Consider the following 22,689-nt stretch of genomic DNA (forward strand, 5'->3'; position numbering starts at 1 on the left):
CTATTTGTTTTTTTTTTTTTAAATGAATAAAGAAAAAAAAAATCAAGATTTGTGATTTTTTTTTTTTTTTTTTTTCACTTTTTGTGTGATTAGAAAGAGTCCAAGTTGCTTAATTTAGTAGAACTAGTCTAGAAAATGAGGACAAGATTGCTTTGAAGGAAAGGCTAAAATAGCCCAAAATGCAAGGTATTCAATCATTCTACATTTCTAGGCATTAAGGATTAACAAATTGACAAGAATGAGGGGTGATAGATTTCTCTTTGGTTTGGGGGTATTTTGGAGTTTTCAATTGTCTGTTTAGGATGATACTTATGAGGTGGCCAGGTGGGGACATCTTTAGGTGAATAATAATACCATTGCAATTTTTTTCCCCCTTTAGCTTATTTTTAAAAATGTAGCCCAATAGTATTTTTATACTCCGTAGTATTTTTAATATTCTTAAATTAAATCAATACCTTTTGACCATATACGAAGTAATTATATTTATAGATCTTTAAAGTTGAAAGTATGCATTGACTAGTATAAAAATATAAGCGTATGAAATCCATAAATTCACTCAAGGTTTGTCAATCTTAAGGGATATTGAATCATTGATTCAAAGTTATCATTTCTCCTTTTTATACCATATTACCATGTATATTTCTAATATGACAACTTATATTGTGTTTGTGCTTGTAGTGTGTGTATACTTTTGACCATTAATATAAAGCATATATAGTAACTACTAGTAATTGAAACTAATTTGATCTGATACCTCAAATGTATACATTAAGAAAAACCCGTAGCATTTTATGCAGTAATATTTGATTTAATATACTCCAAATTAATTTGAAATTATGATAAATTTTTTTTTCACTGTCAAAAGTTAAAATGATGTATTTAATCTGACATGTAGGCAATACTAAATTGCTCCTCTACACCACTTAACTGTCTTAAGGCTCTAATGAATGAAATTAGTGATTCATGAGCAGTATACATCAGTGGTGAGGATTGAAGGAAACCAACATAACATGACATAACAATTATTTATTTAAAACAAAAAAAAGTGTTCATATAAAAAACTAAAAAGTATTCATCTGAAAAAAGAAAAGAAAAAAAAAAGATGTTGTCTTGCTTGAAAATCACCCCTTTATTTGTGTCAAATTCATGTAAACATAACAGGAGTAGAAGATTTAGTTGCAGGGCAGAAAGTTCCCAAAATCAGGGCCCACAACCCAAAGAAAGCAAGAAGAGGGTTTTGGTTGTTGGGTCGGGTTGGGCTGGGCTTGGTGCGGCCCATCATCTCACTAAACAGGTCTTTCTCTCTCTTAATCTTCTTCATTGAGTGACACTTTGACTTGTTTTGTGTCGAGTTTGATGGATTTTGGATTGTGATCAATTGAATTTTCAGGGGTTTGATGTTACTGTTCTTGAAGGGGGTGTGGAATCTGGGTTTTCTACTTATACTCCTGATGAAGTTGGAATTCAAGGTATCATGACAGAGTTGTTTGATTGTTTATTTGATTGGCATTTCTGCTATTGCAAGTTGTTGCACTGTCCAAACTTCTCAGGATTGTTTTAGGAAAGGCGACAACTTTTTCTGGGTATCCTTCAAATACAATGAATAAGTTGCAATTGATCCTAGACAAATGGAGGGAGAACTAGGGACTAGGGAGTACATTGATAAGTATAATTCTATGCACAAATCTTGTGTATAAATTGCATAAAAATAATGTACTTTGGAACTGTATTATTGTTTAAAGTCGAAAATTGGCTAATGCAACTTGACAGTATGCACATTATTTTGTGTATTTAGGGTAATAATTTTGCATTTAAGGAACAATTCCTGTGAAATTTTGCAATATCAGAATTGATCATTGCAGTCAGTCAGCCAGAATATAAGAATGCCAACCAAATAAACCCCTAGGGTGTTAAATTGAGAGAAATATTCAAATTGTTGGTGATTTAATATGATATTGTCCATATTAGGGAGGGGCTTAAGGATTAAATTGTCTAGCTATCCTGTTGGATGATGTTACATAATACCTTCTCGAGCCTAGAGTGTTGTTGATTTCAGGTTTTTGGTACCCCTACCGCAATATATTTAGCCTTGTTGATGAGCTTGGCATCAAACCATTCACAAATTGGTTGAAATCTGCACAGTACTCTGAGGAGGGATTGGAGGTACTACTGCTGCCACTTTTTCATGTGTTTACATATATTACACCAGAAACTGTATTAGTTTTTGCAAGGGAGGTTTAAACTATCTGAGGCCAAAATGGACTAAATGGTTAGTCAGACCAAATAAACTGGATATGTATACATATTCGCGGCTTCAGTCATGTAATCATCTTCTTTGATCACTCTTTGATTGCTCTGCAGGTGGAATTCCCAGTCTTTCAAGATGTGCCTCAACTGCCTACTCCACTGGGACCTCTAACACAGACCCAAGTATGTTTCAAAGAAGCTGCTATAATATAATTATTGAGAAAATAAAGTTTCTGATTGCATTATTGTGGACAATGCTAAGTTTCACACTTTCAACGCTATTTCTGGCTATTATCTGCAGTTCACGCGGCTACCTTTGGTGGATCGATTGACATCACTTCCTCTATTGGCTGCAGGTAAAGGTCGTTTTGATATGTTGATACAATTACTGTGTGATAGTGTGATGAATGGTGTAGCTGGTTTCCAATGCTAAGTAATGCATCAGGTTTTTGTTTTCTTAAGTACCTTCTTTCTTGTAGTTTTCAATGGAGAAAAGGTTAAGAATTTAAAATCTTTATTCCGTTTCTCACTAAGGAGAATCCTAATAGCATTGAGATAGAATTCAATCTTGATCTGAGACTGGTTTAAGAACAGTATCCGTCTACTAATTTAACAAGATGTTAATCATTAGCCAACCAATCAGCTGCACAATTTTCTTTCTGCAAAAACGTGTTTGATATTATATCTGTTGGAATCTAGTCAACAAAATTCTTATATCCGCAACCAAAATTTGCTTTTTTCATTGCATTTGACTTCTATGTATATCACATATGTTTTGCAGTGATAGATTTTGACAACACTGATTCAGCATGGAGAAAATATGATCCAAGTGAGAATTACCTTTGGTTCTCTGCAAGTACTAGGAATGTGTTACGATATCTTGTTTCCTTCGCACATGAATATTATAGACTGCTCTCCAGGTGTCTCACTTCGGAGTTTGTATTTTCAACTCAGTTACTGCAAGAGATGAAACCTTTGCAGCGTATAAGGAGGCTAAGAGTAAGGCAAAGGCAGCTGTTCGCCAAGCAAAAGAAAAGGCATATCAGGAGGTTTATGAAAAGCTTGATTCCAAGGAGGGAGAAAGGATCATTTATAAGATGGCAAAGAGAAGACAAGAGGCAAGGAAGGATATTGGCATGGTGAAGTGTGTCAAAGATAAGAACCAAATGGTCCTAGTGCAAGAGGAGGGCATCAAGGACAGGTGGAAGGGGTACTTCGATGAATTATTTAATGGAAGTAATGGAGTTGTGATAGGAGATACCTCTATGAGTGATGAAGAAATCAACATGGAGTATGTGCGAAGGATTAGGAGAGTAGAGGTGGAGATTGCACTGAGGAAGATGAAACCTAAGAAGGCGGTTGGCCCTGATGGGGTACCGATAGAGGTGTGGAGGTGTTTGGGTAAGTTTGGTATTGATTGGTTAACAAACCTTTTCAACAAGATATGGACGGCTACAAGGATCCCACAAGATTGGAGGAAGAGCACCTTGGTCCCGGTTTATAAAAACAAAGGAGACGCTCAAGATTGTTCTAACTATCGAGGAATTAAGCTTATGAGCCATACTATGAAGTTGTGGGAAAGGGTGATTGAACAAAGGTTGAGGGCATGCACAAGCATTTCAGATAACCAATTTGGTTTTATGCCTGGGAGATCTACTATGGAGGCAATCCATTTGATAAGACAAATGATGGAGTTTTATAGGGTAAAGAAGAAAGATCTTCATATGGTCTTTATTGATTTAGAGAAGGCATATGACAAGGTGCCAAGAGAGATACTTTGGTGGGCAATGTTGAAGAAAGGTATCCCACGAAGGTATGTAGACCTAGTTAAGGATATGTATCGGGATGTGTCAACAAATGTGAGGACATGCGGAGGGTTGACAAAAGATTTCCCTATTACAATCGGATTGCATCAAGGGTCTGCATTAAGCCCTTTTCTTTTTGCAACGGTTCTAGATGAATTAACTAGACCAATTCAAGATGAGGTTCCATGGTGTATGCTGTTCGCAGATGATATCGTTTTGGTGGATGAGACTAAGGATGGGGTTAATGTCAAGTTGGAGCAATGGAGGCAAAGGTTGGAATCTAGAGGGTTTAAGCTAAGTCGGAGTAAGACTGAATATTTGGTATGTCGTTTTGGCACTCAGAGGGGGACAAGCAATGAAGTGGTGAGTTTGGATGGAAAGGATTTGACCATGAGTGAATGTTTTAAGTACCTAGGGTCGATCATCCAGAAGAATGGTGACATTGATCAAGACGTGACCCACAGGATTAAGTCAGGGTGGCTTAAATGGAGAGCGGCCACGGGAGTGTTATGCGACCGCAGCATTCCCTTAAAGTTGAAGGGAAAATTCTACAGGACTGCCATAAGACCAGTGTTGCTCTATGGTACAGAATGTTGGGCTTCTAAGAAAGAGCATATTAAAAAGATGGAGGTTACGGAAATGCGCATGTTAAGGTGGATGTGTGGAAACACTTTAAGAGATAGAATCAGAAATGAGGTTATTCGCAAGAAAGTAGGTGTGGCGGGCATTGTAGATAAATTAAGGGAAAATCGTCTGCGTTGGTTTGGACATGTAAGACGGAGACCCGAGGGTGCACCGGTGCGAAGAGTGGAAGAGTGGGACCATGGAGGGATTAAACGAGGAAGAGGGAGACCAAAGATGACTTGGTTGGAAGGAGTGAGGAAGGATATGAAGTGCATGGATTTACGTGAGGATGAAGTTTTGGATCGTAAGGGATGGAGGAGAAAGATTTATGTTGATGACTACACGGAATAATCAAATTTGGTTCATGTTAGCCGACCCCACTTTTGGGATTAAGGCTTTGATTGATTGATTGATTGATTGATTACTGCAAGAGAGCTTTTAAGACAATTTGGATGCTCGGAGAAGCTGTACCGAAATATTTTAGAGCCATTGCTTGAAGCGCGTTTATATGCACCAACTGAGCAAATCAGTGCAGCTGCCACTCTGGCTGTGCTCTACTACTATGTCATTGCTCATCAGGTTTGATTTCTAAAGTTCTATAGAAACAATATGTTATATGCTTATATCCAGAACATGCTAAGCTTGTTGAGTTAGGAAGAACATGATCATAAAATATCAAACATGTTTATTACAAATTTATATTGCTCCTTGTACTGTAATTACTATTGGAACTCAGCTTCTTCTTTCTTTTCTTTTGTTGTTGATGATTTGTTTGTGCTTCTGAACTCTTCTCTGAAATGAGGCAGGAAAATTCTGACAAGTTGCTGTGTCGCGGAAGTGTGAAAGAAAAAATATTTGAGCCATGGAGGGAGTTGTTGAAAAGCAATGGGTGTGAATTTCGTAGAGGCAGAGGAGTTACAGATTTCTTCTTCAGTGAAGAAACAGGTTGTATTTCAGAAGTACTTTGCGGGAATGACAGAATAAAGGCTGATGCAGTGATCTTAGCTCTGGGTATCTCCAACCTTCAGGAAATCATACAAAGAAGGTCTGTTAGATACTCCCATGATCTGAGCTCAGATACATATGCTAAAATGTTTCATTATGAAAGATCTTACTTGGATTTAAATCCAGATAATACTTTAGCTGTATATTACAGCATTTGTCTTTTAGCTGTTAAATTACTCCAGTGTTTTTGCAAATTTGACTGAATCGAATTGTTCTGTTTCATTTACTATCTGTACTATAAAGATTTGCAGTATTAATTGTGTAACTGGCTTCCCCATCTTTTTTTAGTTCAGCATTATGTATGAGGGAAGAGTTCCTGAAAGTTCTGAACTTGGCCTGTGTTGATGCACTTTCTGTTAAACTACGTCTTGATCAAAAGGTACAAGCCACACTATTCCATTCTGTATCAACCTAATTCTTTCTTTTTCAAGTGTGTACCGAGTAGCAGCTCGGATACCCTTTAACTCTATTGTTTCTAGGGCCACACAATTTTAACAGAAATTGAACATACATTACATTCCCTGTTAAACAAGCCTGGGCTATATGGCTTTGAGGTGGAACCTCCGGACTTTATATTTTCAATATGGTACAGCCAGTTCCACTTATGGGATTAAGGCTTTGATTGATTAATTGATTGAATATTGTCAATATGGTATTGTTCTGATGTTCATTATACATCTACCACACTGATTGGTGCTATATAAACTTATGTTCACAGAGACTGATCTCCTTTTTCTCACATGCTGCTAGATTACCATTCCTAAAGCATGCAACGCCTGCTCGGGATTTGAAGCATTAAGTGGGTGGACTTTCTTTGACTTGAATGCTATCTATGAGGAGCATGAAAATGATGAAACGACAATCTTACAGGCTGACTTTGTAAGTATATAACATAGTTTTCTTTACCACATCTTGAGCAGATACATATTCAGAAAATTAATCTAGTAATATGCATATATTATAGTCTGCCCATGTAATGCTACTTGTTGCAGTATCATGCAAATGCACTCTTGCCCCTGACCGACGAACAAATCTCTGCCAAAGTCATGTCTTTCCTTTCAAGATGCATTAAAGAACTTGCGGATGCTCGAATCATTGACAAGGAGATTAAACGATTTCCAAACTCCTTGACTCATTTTTTCCCAGGTCAGTTTCTGAGCTAAAACTTAGAAGATACTCTGCCCGTAAGTTATAGTCACATACACAGTAAGACAGTAGTACTAGTACAGTGGACAATGGCGGGGAAATAAGTTGTCACATTTCCTAAATTTATTTGGTTTGTGATTGAATTTAATAATATGGCGTAAAAAGATAGAAACAACACAGCAATTGTAAAGGCTCTTACTGTAAGATCAAATGTAATCGATTATTATGATTCATGAGGGGATGAGATAATGTGATTACTGATTCCAACGGAATAAGGTAACAGTGCCCTCTATTTCTACTGTGTTAGAGAAAAGTTTTATGTTCAAAGATTTCCTGTCAAATCAGTCTTGCAATGGCTAATGATTCGTATTTTCTGCTCAATCGATCAAAAGGATCTTACAAGTACTCAATGCGCGGGTCAACTTCTTTCCCGAATTTGTTCATGGCAGGAGATTGGATAATAAACAGACATGGTTCGTGGTCACAGGTATAAAATCCACCACACTTGTAACTCATATGACTACGAGTGATCGAGTATATGCCATTATATAGTTATTATTTACTAATCTTTTGGCAGGAGAAATCCTATGTGACCGGACTTGAGGCTGCCAACAGGGTGGTGGATTATCTAGAGGAAGGAAGTTTTGCAAAGATTATTCCGATTAAGGAGGATGAACCTCATATAGAAACACTTCGGAATCTGAACAGAAGTTTAAATGAGTTCAGAGCTCAGCTTCCTTGGTCCAGTTATCTCCTTCAGTGAGAAGATTATACCTACATAGTACTATAAACTAAAATGTTATATACAACCATACCTTACCTGTTTATAAATTCTCTCATGTTTGTCCTGATGTACAGGTTTTAAAGTTCTGTTAATATTTTGTACATGATGTATTCAGTTTATTTTTTAAAAAAAATGAAATGAAAACTGTCGTTTATAATACTGTAGCAATTGATACATATACAGTAAAATAAGCTTTAAGTACTTTTAAGAGTTGAATCATGGGAAAGAACATTGCTCAATACTTCGGGAAAAGCTTCTGTTCAAGGTAAGATACAGGCAAACCAGACATACTATACCCACAGCCTTACCTCTGAATGACCCTTGATCACGATACGAACAGTCTTCATCGTAATAAGAAGCAAGAGAGCTTAGCGAGCCTTACCATTTCATTCATTGACATCAAAAGGCTAAAAAGACTGGATCTTGCAACTTCATTTGAAATAAGACAGATTAAACAAGAATAAAGATAAATTTAGCTAGCAATCTAGCATCCTTCTTAACTCAAAGCCATAAAATTGGACATATAACTTCTGTAGTTCCTTGTAAGTTGCCTAGCCTACTTGCCCTGTTGCCGACAATTACATATAAACCATATCCTTATCAATGATGCTTATGTACCATCATTTCTCTATTATAATGAAATGAGAGCTTCACTAAACCATTTATTGCGTATTTGAGAAACATTACTCTTAATAACAGAAATAGGAAACAAAAGTACATAAAACAGGAAAAATATTGATCATATAATAATTACCAGAAAAAAGGGAACAAAATCAGAGATCGTATTTCAATTCAATTTCATCCAGCTTTCGATGTTCTTACAACAGTAGGCAAAACAACTTTACTAAGATCAGCAGGATAGGGAGTCCACAACCCGAATCCTCCTCTACTTTCTCTCAAAGCGCTATTTTTCTTGAACTCACTCAAAGACTTCACCCACTCAACCTTTGACGAATGCTCTCGAGTGTGGGGATGCAAGATAAATAGTGCATTATACTCACAATTTGGGAACATATAAAACTTGAATTTATCTTTCAGCCTATAAACAACATAGCCAAAGCTCAACTGGTCTCTTGGTGTGAAGAGATGAACCTCATTGAACCATAAGCAGCTAAATAGATTGTTCATAGCAGTATGCTCCCGGATGATAATTGCTCCTTCAGGCACATCTGCAGAGTGTAAGCACAAGTCAGCAAGAAAATTTTTCTTTAGTAGACAAAACCCACATATAAGGCTAGATTAGTAGATTTCCATTCACAAACTTTGTTGAATTAAACTACAATTTTAATTGAAATTAATACTCGCTCTATCCCAATATAATTGTCACGGTTATTTTTTGAGTTCACAACAAGTGAAACCTTCTTTTCTCCACACATGGACCCTCTCTTTTTTATCATCATTCTAAAATCATAGATTCCCATCTCTCCCTTTTCCTTAATGATCAAGGCAATGCTTCGATTACATAAGGATATTAAGATGGGAGGAAGTAGCAAAAGTGAAAAACAAAAGAAAGAGAAGTAAACTATAGAGTGCCCATATTTTTGTGTCAAACAGGGAATAACTGCAGTTATATTGTATCTATATAACCAAATCATTAACAGATATGAACTGCTTTTAAGAAAATGAATTACAATAATATAGCTAAAATCATTTAATCATATTTGAGCTATGGTGACGCTCAAAATCATCAAATGACTCAACAAGGGCAAATAAAGATCATGTAAAGTGTATATTTCAATTGATTGATTAATTCAACTGAGTATTTATCTTTAGTCATGAGTGTTTTGAACATATTGCTCATGGCACATATTGAATTAATGAACCCTTTTTCAAAAGTACTCTGCATCAAGGTGTGCAACCAATACAGCATATCCAAAAAGAATCAAATAAAGGTGAAAGACATGACAAGTCTTTTTGGTTTCATCTTACCACTAGGATTTCTTTTCAACGGACTCCAAGGCTCCATTCCTTCGTAATAGTAAATTTTCATATGAAGATCAATAAGTGGTCGAGCATATCGCTTCCTACGCTTGTTTGCATCAGCTTCCTCAAATACATTACGATGATGCTTGTGCTGTGCAATAGCATATGTATTCTTGCCTCGCCACAAGTATCTGCAAATGACAAACAAAAGACTTAAAAGGTGCATCACTAGAATTCCAATAATTTACCACCCCCGCCCTTTTCCAAATCACCACATAAGCAGGCAGAAAGTCTATAGACATGCACAGTGCAATGCAGCCAAATTAAGCATTTAAGGAATGGCATGAAACCTTCAGATTTCATAGTAAATTAACAAACTGCCTTAGTGGATGACAGAAAGTGATCTCAGATCAGCTGATCAACTAGTTATTGCTAAAGCTCACATCACCAATACAGCTAGATTTTTTTTTTTCTTTTAACTAATTATGTTGTAAATTACACTCAAACAAGAACTCCAATTACTTGTTTTCTTTTGGTATTAGCAGAGACCTCTCGATGAGACCTAGTAAACTACTAGAAATGACTTTTTTTTTTTTAAAAATCTAAAAAGAACTTATGTTTCAAAGAGCCAGTTACTGTATAGTTAGAAAAAAGCTATACCTCTCCAACATAAGTAGTGGATCAACTATAAGCTCCATTTTACCATCAATCCAGATGCTATACTGCGTCTCTGGAAACAATCTGTGTACTAATATTTTAGGAACCTTCCCATTTCTCCTGGGTTCATCGTATGGTTGATGCTTCAAAAGGACAAGACGCCAGATCCCTACCCAATGGCCCCCATCAGTATCCACTCTTACAGAGACATTACTCTTGATGAAGTCAAAGGACTTCTCATCGACCACCATAAGAAAACAGAAGAGCTTTTGTGATCGAGCACTGATATTAGAAGGTTGATGTGGTGTATCATATCCATCAAATATACCGGATGCAACTACAAACCTACACTTCTTGGCATACTCTATATCTTTTGGATCCATATCATCACCACCATTATGCATAAACCCGCAATGGACCTGAAATATAAAGTGTGATCAATAATTGGAAACAAGATCAAAGTTATAAGCTTAAAAATTAATACAATTGACAGAAAATTATCAGTGTCCTTTCTTTATACAATTAAATTCCAGTTATCAGCTCACTTTAGATGCTTCTGTTTTAGCACTGCCATAAAGGGAGAGAAGTCTAAAACCAAAAGCTTTAAAGTTCAAACACCATGCTCTATGCTTCATTTTCTTAGTAATGGATTTTCAAGAGGATATGAAAAGGGAAATGCTTCCAGAAAGCATAGAAAAGCTCCTTGGCCAGAAAATCCACTTTGAAGTTGTAATAACATGGTCCACTGGAGCCTATATATCTGAGAAGTGGCTTTGTATCTTCATTGCTTAAGATAGGAAGCAAAAATGATGAAAAAGAGGATACTCCAACAAAGATCTATCGGAGTAAGATTAGGGCTGAAACCCATCAGTCTCTAGATTTCTGAGTCAATTTGCAAACACCCTCCTCCTCCTCCCCCTCCACCAATAAAAAATTTCATACAACAAAAAAACTGAGCAAGCAATAGGGCACCAGTTAAGCTAAGCATCAGTTCTTTAATAAACATCAATCATTTTCCTTTTCATTTAAAGGGTTGAAAAAAGGAAATGTTTTGTATTAAAAAACATTTTATCCAAGAAGTGAGCACAATTCACCCAACAAACTAGCACTTATGCATATCAATATAGCTCACCTTCATTTTTGGCTTCAATTTAAAACTATCCTGTCTCTGTGCCCAGCTTATATTCCCTCCAAATAAAGGAGTAGAATTTAATACACTATCTGTTTCTTCATCCTCCACAATATAAGTTAGGTTTTGCACAATGGTATCAGGTGTCTTCACCTTTGGTATAACTATTGCATCAGGGTCATCAGCCACAGGTATAGAACAGCCTAATAACAGAAGAACATGCCAATTAAGTTACTGCCAAGTTAATAATTAAACAAACTCCAATAAGATGGTCAGACACTTACGATGTGGTGGTCTTGGTACAAATCCCATTGAGTCTAGCATGATAAATACTTTTCCCTCTCTATTACACATAGCTGCACTTTATACAATAAAGGACTCAGCAAAATATGAAGAAAGGGAAAGCATGGTTATGAAAATACCAAGGAGAAGCCAACACATGCTCCATTTAACACATTTGTTGTGTTAAAGTCAAACAAAACCCCACCTTCCCCTTCAAATGTAAGTCCTATGCAGTTTTTTTGAACTTTGCATGCAAGCTAACACCTTTCCTAAAAAAAGTGGACTGATAGAGAGAGTAAAGGAGTAACCCAACGATCATAAAGGGTATTAAGTGAATATGTTATAAACGGTTGCCTCAATATGAAAATTATTCTAGTATCACAGCTCATCCTGTGAAATGCCACCCCTCCATGCTTAGTAAGATATTTACTTCCTTAAAAATGTGAAGGTTTAGCTCAGCCAGTAAAGTCCTTGCCCTCATTCTTGCAAAGTCTTATTTGAGTGCCATGAATGACAATGCAGGTCCATATGATCAGTAAAAAATATTAACTTATTTTCCGAGTAAACTCTAAAGTCTCTAATTTCCAATGAAAAAATGAGCTCTGAAATTACTACATCTCATTCTTAACAGCTACCATGAAAAAGAGCTGATTTCTGAACTACTACAAGCAAGCAATTTAGCAAGAAAGAAACTTCATAAAGATGACATTCGAAACATAAGTGAACTGTTAGCTTTAATCAATCCATAACAATAAAGCTGGATGATACCTGAAAAGAAAACAATGGAAGATTGACATGACCATATATGAACTAACAGTACAGATAGAATGAGCATCATCCAAACCACGCCTCCAACTAGTAGCAACCGAATAAAACCCTTTTTCCACAACATTTTCATTGGGTACTCAGCTGATAACCTCCCAGATGAAAAGAATCCCTCTTCAGGATCTGCAACAACAAGCAAATCACCAACTTTTCACCATGAAAATAGATAACAATACTTAAAGTTACACAAAACAATGCAGAAATTACCCTTATCTTTCTGATTAAGAGCCTCAGGGTCAGCCCTACGGCTCGGCCGTTGTGATACTGATCTTTGATAATTAGCCTCCATTGTTATTTTCCCTCAACTTCTTACCATTCCCCCAGAAACCCAGATCACAAAAAGCACCCTGAGCACAATAAACTCTGATTCAAAAACAAAAATCTAAATTTTTTACTTAATTCAAGACAATAGAAGGTGAATAAACCATTTAACCACTTCAAACTAATCACATACTGGGTATTGTACTAATAGTCTAATACGAAGTATGTATGAGAAAAATAGCATTTAATTAAATATTACAGGTAAAAGTAAGAAACTTTATTGGTTTTATGTTGAATGCTGATTAATTTTCAATCTTCAAGAAAATAAGGATACACCCAATTCATATATCCATGCCATTTACAAACCCATAAACTAGGCATTGCCATTGTTATGGGCAAAGAGCAATAAATCAATTAATATTAAGGGTAAAAAGCATGCAATTTAATCTTGCAATTCTAGTAAAAAGATAAAATCTTTAAATGATTACAAGAAAAAACTAACAATGAATAATCAAACCCCACAAATGAAAATAATAAATTCTATGAGAATGAATGATTTATTCATAAGAATAGAATCTAAGTAACAACCCAGATCTAAGGACATATAAAGTGAGAAGTTACTTACAAGAAGTATGAATGTCGAATGTTATGCGATAGTTTGGAGTAATTAGGGATCCAAGACTCTTTAAATCCGATTGATAGAGTAATTTTTAGAGAACTCATGCACTCCTCACTCCGCAGGTGGAAGTTCCCTTTCGTTTCTCTTGAATGTAAGAAATTGTTTAATTTTTCCCCTTTTTGTCTTCTTAATTTTACAAGTGAACAATTAGAGGAAATGGGCCTAATGACCGTAATCTTAAGACTAGAACAAGAATTGAATTCAATATTTGGAAAGTAGACAAAGATTTATGTGAACATATTTAGGGCATGTTCACATTTACTTAATTTCATTTCAGTTTAGTTCATCTCTAATTAGTTCAGTTCAACTCTAATTAGTTCAGTTCTTAATTTTCCTCTCTCATAAAATATTCAGTTCAGATCATTTCAGCTCCAATCAGTTCAGTTCAGTTCCAATCAGTTCAGTTCGGCTTAATTCAGTAAATGTGAACAGGCCCTTACTCTAAATCTTTATCATATTTGCCCTCTACAATTACTGATTTTTAGTGAGTTGAATAAGGTGTATAGAACATGACTGGTCATAATTTTTTGAAATAAGATATTTCGAAGACAATGTTTTTTGTTCAATAAACTAATGTGATGTTTTTGTTTAGTTATCATATAAATTTCTCTTGAAATATCTTCACCCTTAGGTTGCGAGTTTTGTGTCAACAAATATACCAATTCATATTTGATTTTTTGCTTAATTAATTAATCCTTTAATGGATCTATATAATACATTAAATTCCCTAAAAAAAAACTAAATAAATTAGTGGAATTTATTTATGATAATCGATATTGTTTACCTTAGGGGGCATTTGGCATGTGAAAATGAAAATTTGGGGATTTATGGATGGAAAATTGGTGTTGGAAATTCATGAAAGTGAGTATTAATCCATTGTTTGGTAGTTTAGGAATATGTTGATATTCATTAAGATATTACATCATTGCTCTTTATGGCAATTTGGCCATTTCATATCTCTCTTCCCAATTACTAGCCACCCCAGCCTAATAACCATGCTTTTTAAGAGGTTGGGTGGTCCAATTTTATTTTTGGGTTTTAAAGGGTAATTAAAAATGAGGCGGGTAACAATTTCACGGAAGAAACGTCGGTGAAGACCGAAAAGGAGGCCTCAAGGGGCAAAGCTGTCTTTTCACATGAACTTTAAACATACCACTCAAAAATCAGTGAATTGGGGAAGAAGAACATGAACCCCAGGACGAAGAACTCTCTGGAATATTAAGTAATGGCATTTTAAGGTAGAGAAAGATTATGATGGTGGGTGAGAAAGAAGCAAGAAAGCAACAATGGAGAAAGAAGTTTTGGAGGCTGAATTAGTTTTACCAACTCACTTAAACTTCAAGAAAGTTCAGATGTATGAAAAATACCCAAAAGGTCAATCCAGAGGCAGACATTGGAAGCATCTTAAACAGATTCTTCAAGCTGAAAATTACCAAAATTACCCTCCTGATGAACCCAATTGTAAGATTTTTCCTTTTTAATCCTTTTGAATTTTATTAAGTGTTTCTGTTAATGGTGATTTGTGTTGTTTTTTCTGAATTGGGTTTTGTTGCAATTATTGGTTTATGTGTTAATTCTGTTGTTTTGAATAGTGATTTTTGCTTTAGGAAGAACAAAAATGGTTGAATTTTTTAGGGGTATGGAGGTTTTAATTAGAAAGTTTGGAACTTTATGATCATTGTGAATGAATTTATTTTAGGTGTGTGGAGTAGAGTCATAGTCCAATGATGGAGACGTGTACTCGACTACTCGAACTCGTACCCCTAAGATCCTTAGGACTTAATTAACTAAACTATGTGCTATCTGCCCTCTACCATCTACATTGTGGTTTGTGGATGGATTATAATGGAGAAATTATGGGTTTTAGCTTTCTGTATTGAATTCATTGTGGATAGTGGTTTTTTTTTTTTCCCCGGTTTTTTCCTTTACCTTCAAGCTAATAACCTATTCAATTGGTTTTGATAGAATTAACACTGATTTTCTTACCCTATTGGGTATTTGCTTTCACAGATATGAACATTGAGGCACCACCTTCAATGCATCCACCCAAGAGAATATGTGATATTACAGGATATGAGGTGAGACAGAGACACTTAGGCCCTGTTTGGTTTGATGTAAAATATTTTCATGGAAAATGAATTTTCCATTTTTTTTCCCATTTTCCTTTGTTTGGTTTGTTAAGGAGTGGAAAACAATTTTTCAAGGGTGGAAAATTCCATCCTTAATGATGGAAAACATTTTCCTTCCAAAAACAAGGGAAGCCACATTTTCCTCTCTCCTCCTTACCTCTTTTTTTTTTACTTCCCTCTCATTCATCCTTACATTTCCACTCTTATTTTTTATTTTTCTTGGACTTTTCTTGTATGCAACCAAACAAAGGAAAACTAATTTACAATTGTGTTTTTCCTTGAAAATATGTTTTCCATGAAAACTAATTTTCCATTGAAAATGTTTTACATTAAACCAAACGGGGCCTTATTAAATATTTACAATGAATCAAATTAGTATTATTGTGAATAATTGAACTACCATTTTCTCATACTAATAATACTGTGACTATATCCATAAAAATACGATGAGCAGTAGGATGTCACGGTCTGAAATTTCAAAGTGAAAACTTTGATCTGTGTGTTTTTAGTTGCCTTTGAACCAAGGGGGATGTAGGAAAGAGATTATTCCCTAAAGAGCTTGTAGTATTGATTGCTGCATGAAAATATCACTGCTTCAATACTGACATCTTTAAGTAATTAAGTTAATACCTTTTGTTTGCTTACTATAGTTGAGATTTAAGGTTGGTGATTGAGATTATTACTGTTAGTGTTTGTCAAAAAGGTATGGTGTTGTATCATTGTTTTGATGATGTCTTATATTTCTTGAACCTAACTGTATCCTTGTGAGGAGATGAATCACAAGTCATGTTCACAAGGGCAAGGAATTGGAAGCAAGTTTTGATAACAATACATAAGGAAATATTCTCATATTTATACGATAGGTAGCTGAAGTTCTTTCATCATAATACACAAGTATCAGGGTTCCTATGTGTTGATCTTTCAAGGGTTCAAATAATCTTACTCTGTACTAAGGCCATATTACATTCAAATATGTCACTTTTCTGAATGCATCTGGTCTCTTGTTTACTGTTGTTGGGACTGAAGTTTGTAAAAAGTCTAACTCTTTAACGGCCTCACTAACCGTGAAACCTGGTAAAAGAAGGAACACAGTTGGATATCTGCTTCTCAAATGGATTTTGTGAAATACTACATGGATAACTAAACCTATTCTCAGTCCAAATGGAAGGTGTTGAAACATATTTAGATTTCTTCCGATTCTTCACTGATATATATTGATGGTTTTTAGTAATAGGCCCTGTATGAATCTTTAAGTCAATTATTGTAAATTGTGATACACAATAAACGAGCTACTGACAATTATCCCTCTCCGCTCCCTACCTGCTTTTTCAAAGATATAGAAGAACAACATTTTAATCTGTTCATCATATGTAGAATTTGTGTTTTGTAGTATATATGCAATTAGAGTTGGTTGTTCATAGTTTGATTTTTCTGATGCACTAGAAATTTTCTGCTGCCATTTTATGCAGGCACAATATTATGATCCAAGGACCAAATTGCGTTATGCCAATGCTGAAGTCTTTAAACTTGTCAGGTCACTTCCTGATGATTATGTGCAGCGGTATCTGGCTCTTAGGAATGCTGCTGTTGTACTTAAGTAGTTTTACCTCCCCCAAATGCCAATGCTGAAGTCTTTAAACAAAACCAAATGTTCTGCTCAATTACCTTGCAAGTTCTTATCATTGAATTCGATGATGAAGTGCTTTTGCTCCATCACAAATCTTGCAGTGTGCAATCTGAATCAAGTTAAACATCTAGATTGTGCTTCAGATTCTTGAATATTAGCTAGTCCACTAATTGGGTTTTGTATGTTGCTGAATTGCTAATGAGCTTGAGTGTCGTTTTGTTTGCAATTTCTTGAACACTTGGTCAGTGTTTCCAGGTGTTTATAACAGATACAGTATATGAAAAAGTTTGCTTATGTAAATGGAGATTATGCTACCAATTCACCATTGACATTTTCATCTTGCATCGTACCTAATATTCCCCTCAAATGTATTACAGTACTAATTTACTAATTACTATTATCTTAGTGCTTGCTTGGTTTATTTCAAGAAACAGTTTTACAGAGTATTTGGTGTTTCGCATCTAATTGCATTTCTTAAAAAATGCATAGTTTTGTTTCGTTGATCATAAAAAATTTAACTAGACACTCCACAAGACTTTTCACAGGTTTAGAAAATTACAAGTATGAGAAAATCTCAGTCTTCTCAAGTCGTTGTTATGTTAATTCAAGTTAACGCTTACGATTACCTATTTCAGTATAAATTTTACTCGCTCCGTATCATTGATTTTGGGTTTTTTTTTTTCTTTTTCTTAGTCATATAATGTAGGAGTAACTTATAAATGGATATAAAAATTAGTTAAACATATTAAAGAAAATAGAGTAACATTTATGAAAATCGACAACATAAGAAACTGAAAAGTGAAAATTAAACATATTCATAAAGCGACAATTTATGATTTGAATCAAAATTAAATCTCGCCTACATTACTTTCAAAGAAGAAATGACAAAACTACCCCTAAAACCCAAATCCCCAACCCTTAACAACCCAAACAACTTCTCCTCTTTCCTTTTCCTTGTTCCCAAACTTCCTGTTCTTCCTCCTTCTGAGCTCCCTCTGTGCGCAGCCGCCTTCCGGCGCTGTCGCCGCCCATTTCAGCCGCCGCAGCCGCAATCGTAGTCGGCGTTAACGCGCAGAACTCTATTCTTTCTCTCTCTACAAATAAAATTCATCGATTCAAACACCCTTTCTTCCTTAATTAGATTTTTTGTTTTTTTAGGGTTTACAGATAATAATGGAGGAAATAGACCATTACATAGTTCTTGGGTTAGTTACAGGAGAAGAAGGATCGAAGCTCACTGAGAAAGAAATTTCAACAGCATATCGAAAAAAAGCTATTGAATTGCACCCAGATAAAAATCTCAACGACCCAGATGCTCCTGCTAAGTTCCAGAAACTTCGAGTTTCTTACGAAATTCTCAAAGATCCTAAAGCTAGGAAAGAATTCGATGATTTGCTTAGGGTTAGAAGAGAGAAGAAGGTTCGAGATAAGCAATTCGATGCGAAACGACGTCGGATGATGTCGGATTTGGAGGAGAGAGAAAGGGCATCGTTTGTTGATCCGGAGAAGAAGGCTCGTGATGAAGAGGAGGCTATTATGAAGAAATTGGCTGAGGAAATTGCTAGAATTAAAGCTAGTTTGGCCAAGAAACCAGTGTTTGAGAAGGAGGAGAGGAGAGAGAATGTGGGTGGGGTTGCATTGGATAAGAGTAAGGTGTTGAAGGTGAGTTGGGAGAAGGGTGATTCCGAATATAGCGCGAGTCGATTGAGGGAATTGTTTGAGGAATTTGGAGATGTTGAAGATGTTGTGATTAAGGGTTCTAAGAAGAAGAGTTCTTGTTCTTCTGCACTTGTTGTTATGGGATCAAAAGAGGATGCTGTAAGTATTGAAATTTAGGTTTGATTGCTTGTTTTTGATTGATTTCAGTGTTGGGTTTGATTGAATTTTTGTTTTAGGTGATGAATTTGAATAATTGATTGTTTTGATAGGTTGCTGCTACTGGAGTTATGATTGGGGATTTATCGAATCCATTGCTGGTTTTGCCTCTTGAACCAACTAAACCAATGCCTTCTGTAAGAGCCCAAGCGCCGGTGGAGCGAGACGAAGCACCAATGGGGAATGTTGTTGGGGCTGGATTTCAGGCTTTTGAGGATTCAGTTCTTGATAAACTCAGAAAGGTTAGCTATTTATTTTATTTAATGTGATTGTTTTAGTGTTATTCTCTATCTATTGTTTGTGTGAGGATTGTGAATAGAGAAAAAGGAAATGTGTAGGGTTAGTTGATTAATAGCTAAGTGCTTAGCCTGCCAATTCTTTTACTTGTAAGTAATTAAGCTAAAGAGTAGGGCTTTCGGTTTTATGAAAATTTTGCTGCTGGCGCTCTTTATCTGTTAATCTGTTATATACTCATATGTTCCCTGTACAAGGGTAGGAAACTACTATTAATTGCCTCCAGATTGATAAATGATGTGCAATTTGAGGATAATGTCACATCTAATCCATTGATCTGTTGCTGTGTGGATAACGTCGCATCCTCCTGAAATAGAAGGGAGTGAGGAGCTCAAATTGTTAGATCCTATGTCATGATCAGTTGAGGGTGAGCTGGTGAGGCGGTAAGCAAGGGACAGAAAGGGAGAGTGAAACGAATACTGGGTGTCTCTGCTGATTGCTGACTATGGACATGTAAAACCCACTGCCAATGACTATAGTGTATAGATTTGAATTTGGGTTGTTGACTGTGGAGATTGGTGTTAGCTCGTGATGTTTTAACAAAATTTCCTCTGGATGCTTTGTTTCCTACACATGTGTCAGTTACTGAACCTTACTATTCATAGTGTAACAGCTACTTCTGTAATGATTCTACCAAGGGAAAGGGAAGAAAATGAAAAAGAGAGGAGGGGTGGGGGGTACATTTCCTCCAAATCTCTTTAACATTGGAGGGATTTGGTTTGTAAAAGGGGAAAGGAAAATGGATTCCTTCGTATCCTTTCCCCTCTCTCGTCTTATTTCTTATCCAAATAAGGAAAATGTTCATAGTGTTAAGGCAGATGGGACTGAGGGAGTATTATCTGAAGTTGTTTCTTAGTTTTGGGGTTTTATTTGAATGTCGATGCTGTGAGCTATGTTTTGCATCAATTTAGTGCAGAACTGAATAATTATGATGTGCCATCTCTTTTAGCTGTGTGAAGTTGACAAACTCTTTTTGTTTAAGGTCTGATTTAAACTTGGTAGGCATAAAGGACTATTGGCTTTTTAGGTTTGGATCCAAGAAAAAAAATATAGTTACTTCAATCTGCTTCATGGTTCTTGTTTCTTTAGATGTATTTAAGGACTTCTTATTAGTAAACAACTCATGTTGTACTGTGAAAATTGTTTATCTTATGTTTTGGCATCTCATTGTAGTATTTACTACGGAGTATCTATCTAATGCTAGTGCTGTTATGTGGCTGTTGGTTCTCAGATTACTAGGCTACTGATGCTATTGTGTTTGTTTGAAGAGCTCTTTATCTTATTTTCATGTTTGCAATTTAACGCATTGTTTTTAAATTTATCATATTGTTGACTACCACGAGTTGTTACAGTATTGAATTGTTCCTTATTTCTTTTGTTCCTGTGTGCTGAACAGGCTGCAGAGAAACAAAAAACGAACAAGAAGGAAACTTAAGACAAAGTGCTATTGATTTCACTGCAGAAGCTCCGGGCTTCACTGATGGACTGTTGCTTTGGATGACTGCTTCCTCTTGACAGAAGCAAAATTTATCTTCTGGGATCCCGTCAAAACTGTATGAAGAACCATTTTCCATCACGAGTTTGCACGACAATGGCCCAAAGGTCTCGGAGCTTGTAAAGCTGTAATGCTTTGAAAAATCTTTGTATATTTTTACAAGTTGATTGTCGTCTTAGAATTATAATTCAGCCACAATTGTATGAAGAGCGTGTATTCGTTTTAAATTACAACAATTTATTGATCTGGGATATAGAATACCGATGTAGTATAGCATAGCAAAATCTGACATCACTAGCATAATTATGATAAATGATGCATTGGGTATAATTAATTGATAATCCAGTGAAGATGAAGGATTCTTGACTCATTCTCCGTATGTAAGTATGTAACATAATTTTGAAATGGCCCTATAGTTAAATCAAACTCATTCTCGGGGTCTTTATGGACAAGTTACTAAGTTTGTTATAATTCCAAATCAACTTATATAACCTCAGGGTCATCTCACACATTCAATTTAAATTTGGAAAAAATTCTCAAAATTGACATGAAAAAAGGCTAAGAAGATACGGGTTGGTTTAAAAGGTACTACTTCGTACAACATTAACACTCAATGGTATTTCTGTACTAAGGGTAGTACACATATAATGATCATATATGAACCAAACATGTATCCTCTAAAATCTAAAGGTTTTTCGACACCGAGCTTCGAAACCTCCAAAAATTCTCAAAAAGCGTGGATATTAGCCTTCAATTTCGAGATTTTTTTACTTTTTTTCGCTCGGAAATAAAAATTGTCGAAATGTTTACCATGGTCCCTGATATCCTCAGGGAGTCCAATTGGGTGGGTAGAACCATCCTATTTGCCTTTAAACGGCCAATTTACCGGTTTACAATTTGCACCGATTTAAATTAATTAACTCAAGCCTACGACGAGCATTTATGACAACATATAATGATCATATATGGTTCCAAACAGCATAATATGAACCAAACATGTATCCCCTAAAATCTAAAGACTTTTCGACACCGGGCCCCGAAATCTCCAAAATTTCTCAAAAAGTGTAGATATAGCCTTTAATTTTGGAATTTTTGACTTTTTTCGCCCGAAATTAAAATTGCCAAAATGTTTACCATGGTCCCTAATACCCTCTAGGAGTCCAATTGGGTGGGTGGAACCATCTAATTTGCCTTTAAACGGTCAATTTACCGATTTACAACTTGCACCGATTATATTAATTCAAGCCTACCACGAACATTTATCACAATATATAATGATCATTTATGGTTCCAAATGGCATTATATGACCCCGAGATGTATCCCCTAAAATCTCATATCCTTTCGACACCGGGCCCCAAAACTTTCGAAATTTCTCAAAAAAACATGGATATTAGCCTTTAATTTTGGAATTTTTTTTTCTTTTTTTGCACGGAAATAAAAGTCGCCAAAATATTTATCATGGTCCCTAATACCCCAAGGGATTCCAATTGGGTGGGTGGAACTATCCAATTTGCCTTTAAACAACAAATTTACTGATTTACAACTTGCACCGATTTCATTAACTCAAGCCTACCACGAACATTTATGACAACAAATAATAATCATATATGGTTCCAAATGACATTATATAACCCCGATATGTATTCTATAGAATTTCAAGACTTTTAGACACCGGGCCTCGAAGACTCTAAAATTTCTCAAAAAGTGTGGATATTAGTCTTCAATTTTTGAATTTTTTGACTTTTTTCGCCCGGAATTAAAATTGCCGAAATGTTTATTATGGTCCTTAATACCCTCCGGAAGTCCAATTGGGTGGGTGGAACCATCCATTTAAACGACCAATTTACCGGTTTACAACTTGCACCGATTTACCAATTTACAACGGCCAATTTAATTAACTT

The 22,689-nt window shown here is 35.6% G+C and overlaps 4 protein-coding genes across 6 annotated transcripts; 3 read left to right on the plus strand and 1 right to left on the minus strand.

The window, feature by feature from the left end:
- Window positions 1-939: 939 nt before the first annotated feature.
- LOC145559111 (uncharacterized) lies at window positions 940-7,725 on the plus strand. The gene is made up of 13 exons (XM_081620530.1): window positions 940-1,294; window positions 1,391-1,469; window positions 2,057-2,163; window positions 2,362-2,430; window positions 2,549-2,603; window positions 3,029-3,075; window positions 5,097-5,255; window positions 5,483-5,721; window positions 5,970-6,060; window positions 6,432-6,560; window positions 6,674-6,827; window positions 7,220-7,314; window positions 7,405-7,725. The coding sequence occupies exons 1-13, from the start codon at window positions 1,103-1,105 to the stop codon at window positions 7,588-7,590; spliced, it is 1,602 nt and encodes a 533-aa protein (XP_081476656.1). The 5' UTR covers window positions 940-1,102; the 3' UTR covers window positions 7,591-7,725.
- Window positions 7,726-8,330: 605 nt separating this feature from the next.
- Window positions 8,331-13,496, minus strand: LOC145560424 (putative hexosyltransferase MUCI70). Of its 3 annotated transcripts, none has more exons than XM_081621675.1 (8): window positions 13,314-13,496; window positions 12,635-12,790; window positions 12,371-12,550; window positions 11,605-11,676; window positions 11,324-11,523; window positions 10,195-10,610; window positions 9,541-9,725; window positions 8,331-8,780 (listed from the first exon to the last, which is right to left on the minus strand). In XM_081621675.1, the coding sequence occupies exons 2-8, from the start codon at window positions 12,714-12,716 to the stop codon at window positions 8,410-8,412; spliced, it is 1,506 nt and encodes a 501-aa protein (XP_081477801.1). In that variant the 5' UTR covers window positions 12,717-12,790; window positions 13,314-13,496; the 3' UTR covers window positions 8,331-8,409. The 3 variants fall into 3 exon arrangements, with proteins under 3 accessions (XP_081477801.1, XP_081477800.1, XP_081477802.1); XM_081621674.1 differs by having other exon boundaries at window positions 12,635-12,774; window positions 13,314-13,495; XM_081621676.1 differs by lacking the exons at window positions 12,635-12,790; window positions 13,314-13,496 and having other exon boundaries at window positions 11,605-11,681; window positions 12,371-12,544.
- Window positions 13,497-14,434: 938 nt separating this feature from the next.
- On the plus strand, window positions 14,435-17,454 carry LOC145560426 (protein EIN6 ENHANCER-like). Its single transcript, XM_081621677.1, has 3 exons — window positions 14,435-14,828; window positions 15,378-15,445; window positions 16,966-17,454. The coding sequence occupies exons 1-3, from the start codon at window positions 14,654-14,656 to the stop codon at window positions 17,095-17,097; spliced, it is 375 nt and encodes a 124-aa protein (XP_081477803.1). The 5' UTR covers window positions 14,435-14,653; the 3' UTR covers window positions 17,098-17,454.
- Window positions 17,455-18,078: 624 nt separating this feature from the next.
- On the plus strand, window positions 18,079-21,031 carry LOC145560427 (pre-mRNA-splicing factor cwf23-like). The gene is made up of 3 exons (XM_081621678.1): window positions 18,079-18,941; window positions 19,052-19,240; window positions 20,689-21,031. Exons 1-3 carry the CDS (start codon window positions 18,297-18,299, stop codon window positions 20,725-20,727), a joined length of 873 nt encoding a protein of 290 aa, XP_081477804.1. The 5' UTR covers window positions 18,079-18,296; the 3' UTR covers window positions 20,728-21,031.
- Window positions 21,032-22,689: the final 1,658 nt, after the last annotated feature.

This window comes from Chenopodium album, chromosome 9 (assembly GCF_948465745.1).
Source record: "Chenopodium album chromosome 9, dcCheAlbu1.1, whole genome shotgun sequence".
Classification (NCBI taxonomy): domain Eukaryota; kingdom Viridiplantae; phylum Streptophyta; class Magnoliopsida; order Caryophyllales; family Amaranthaceae; genus Chenopodium; species Chenopodium album.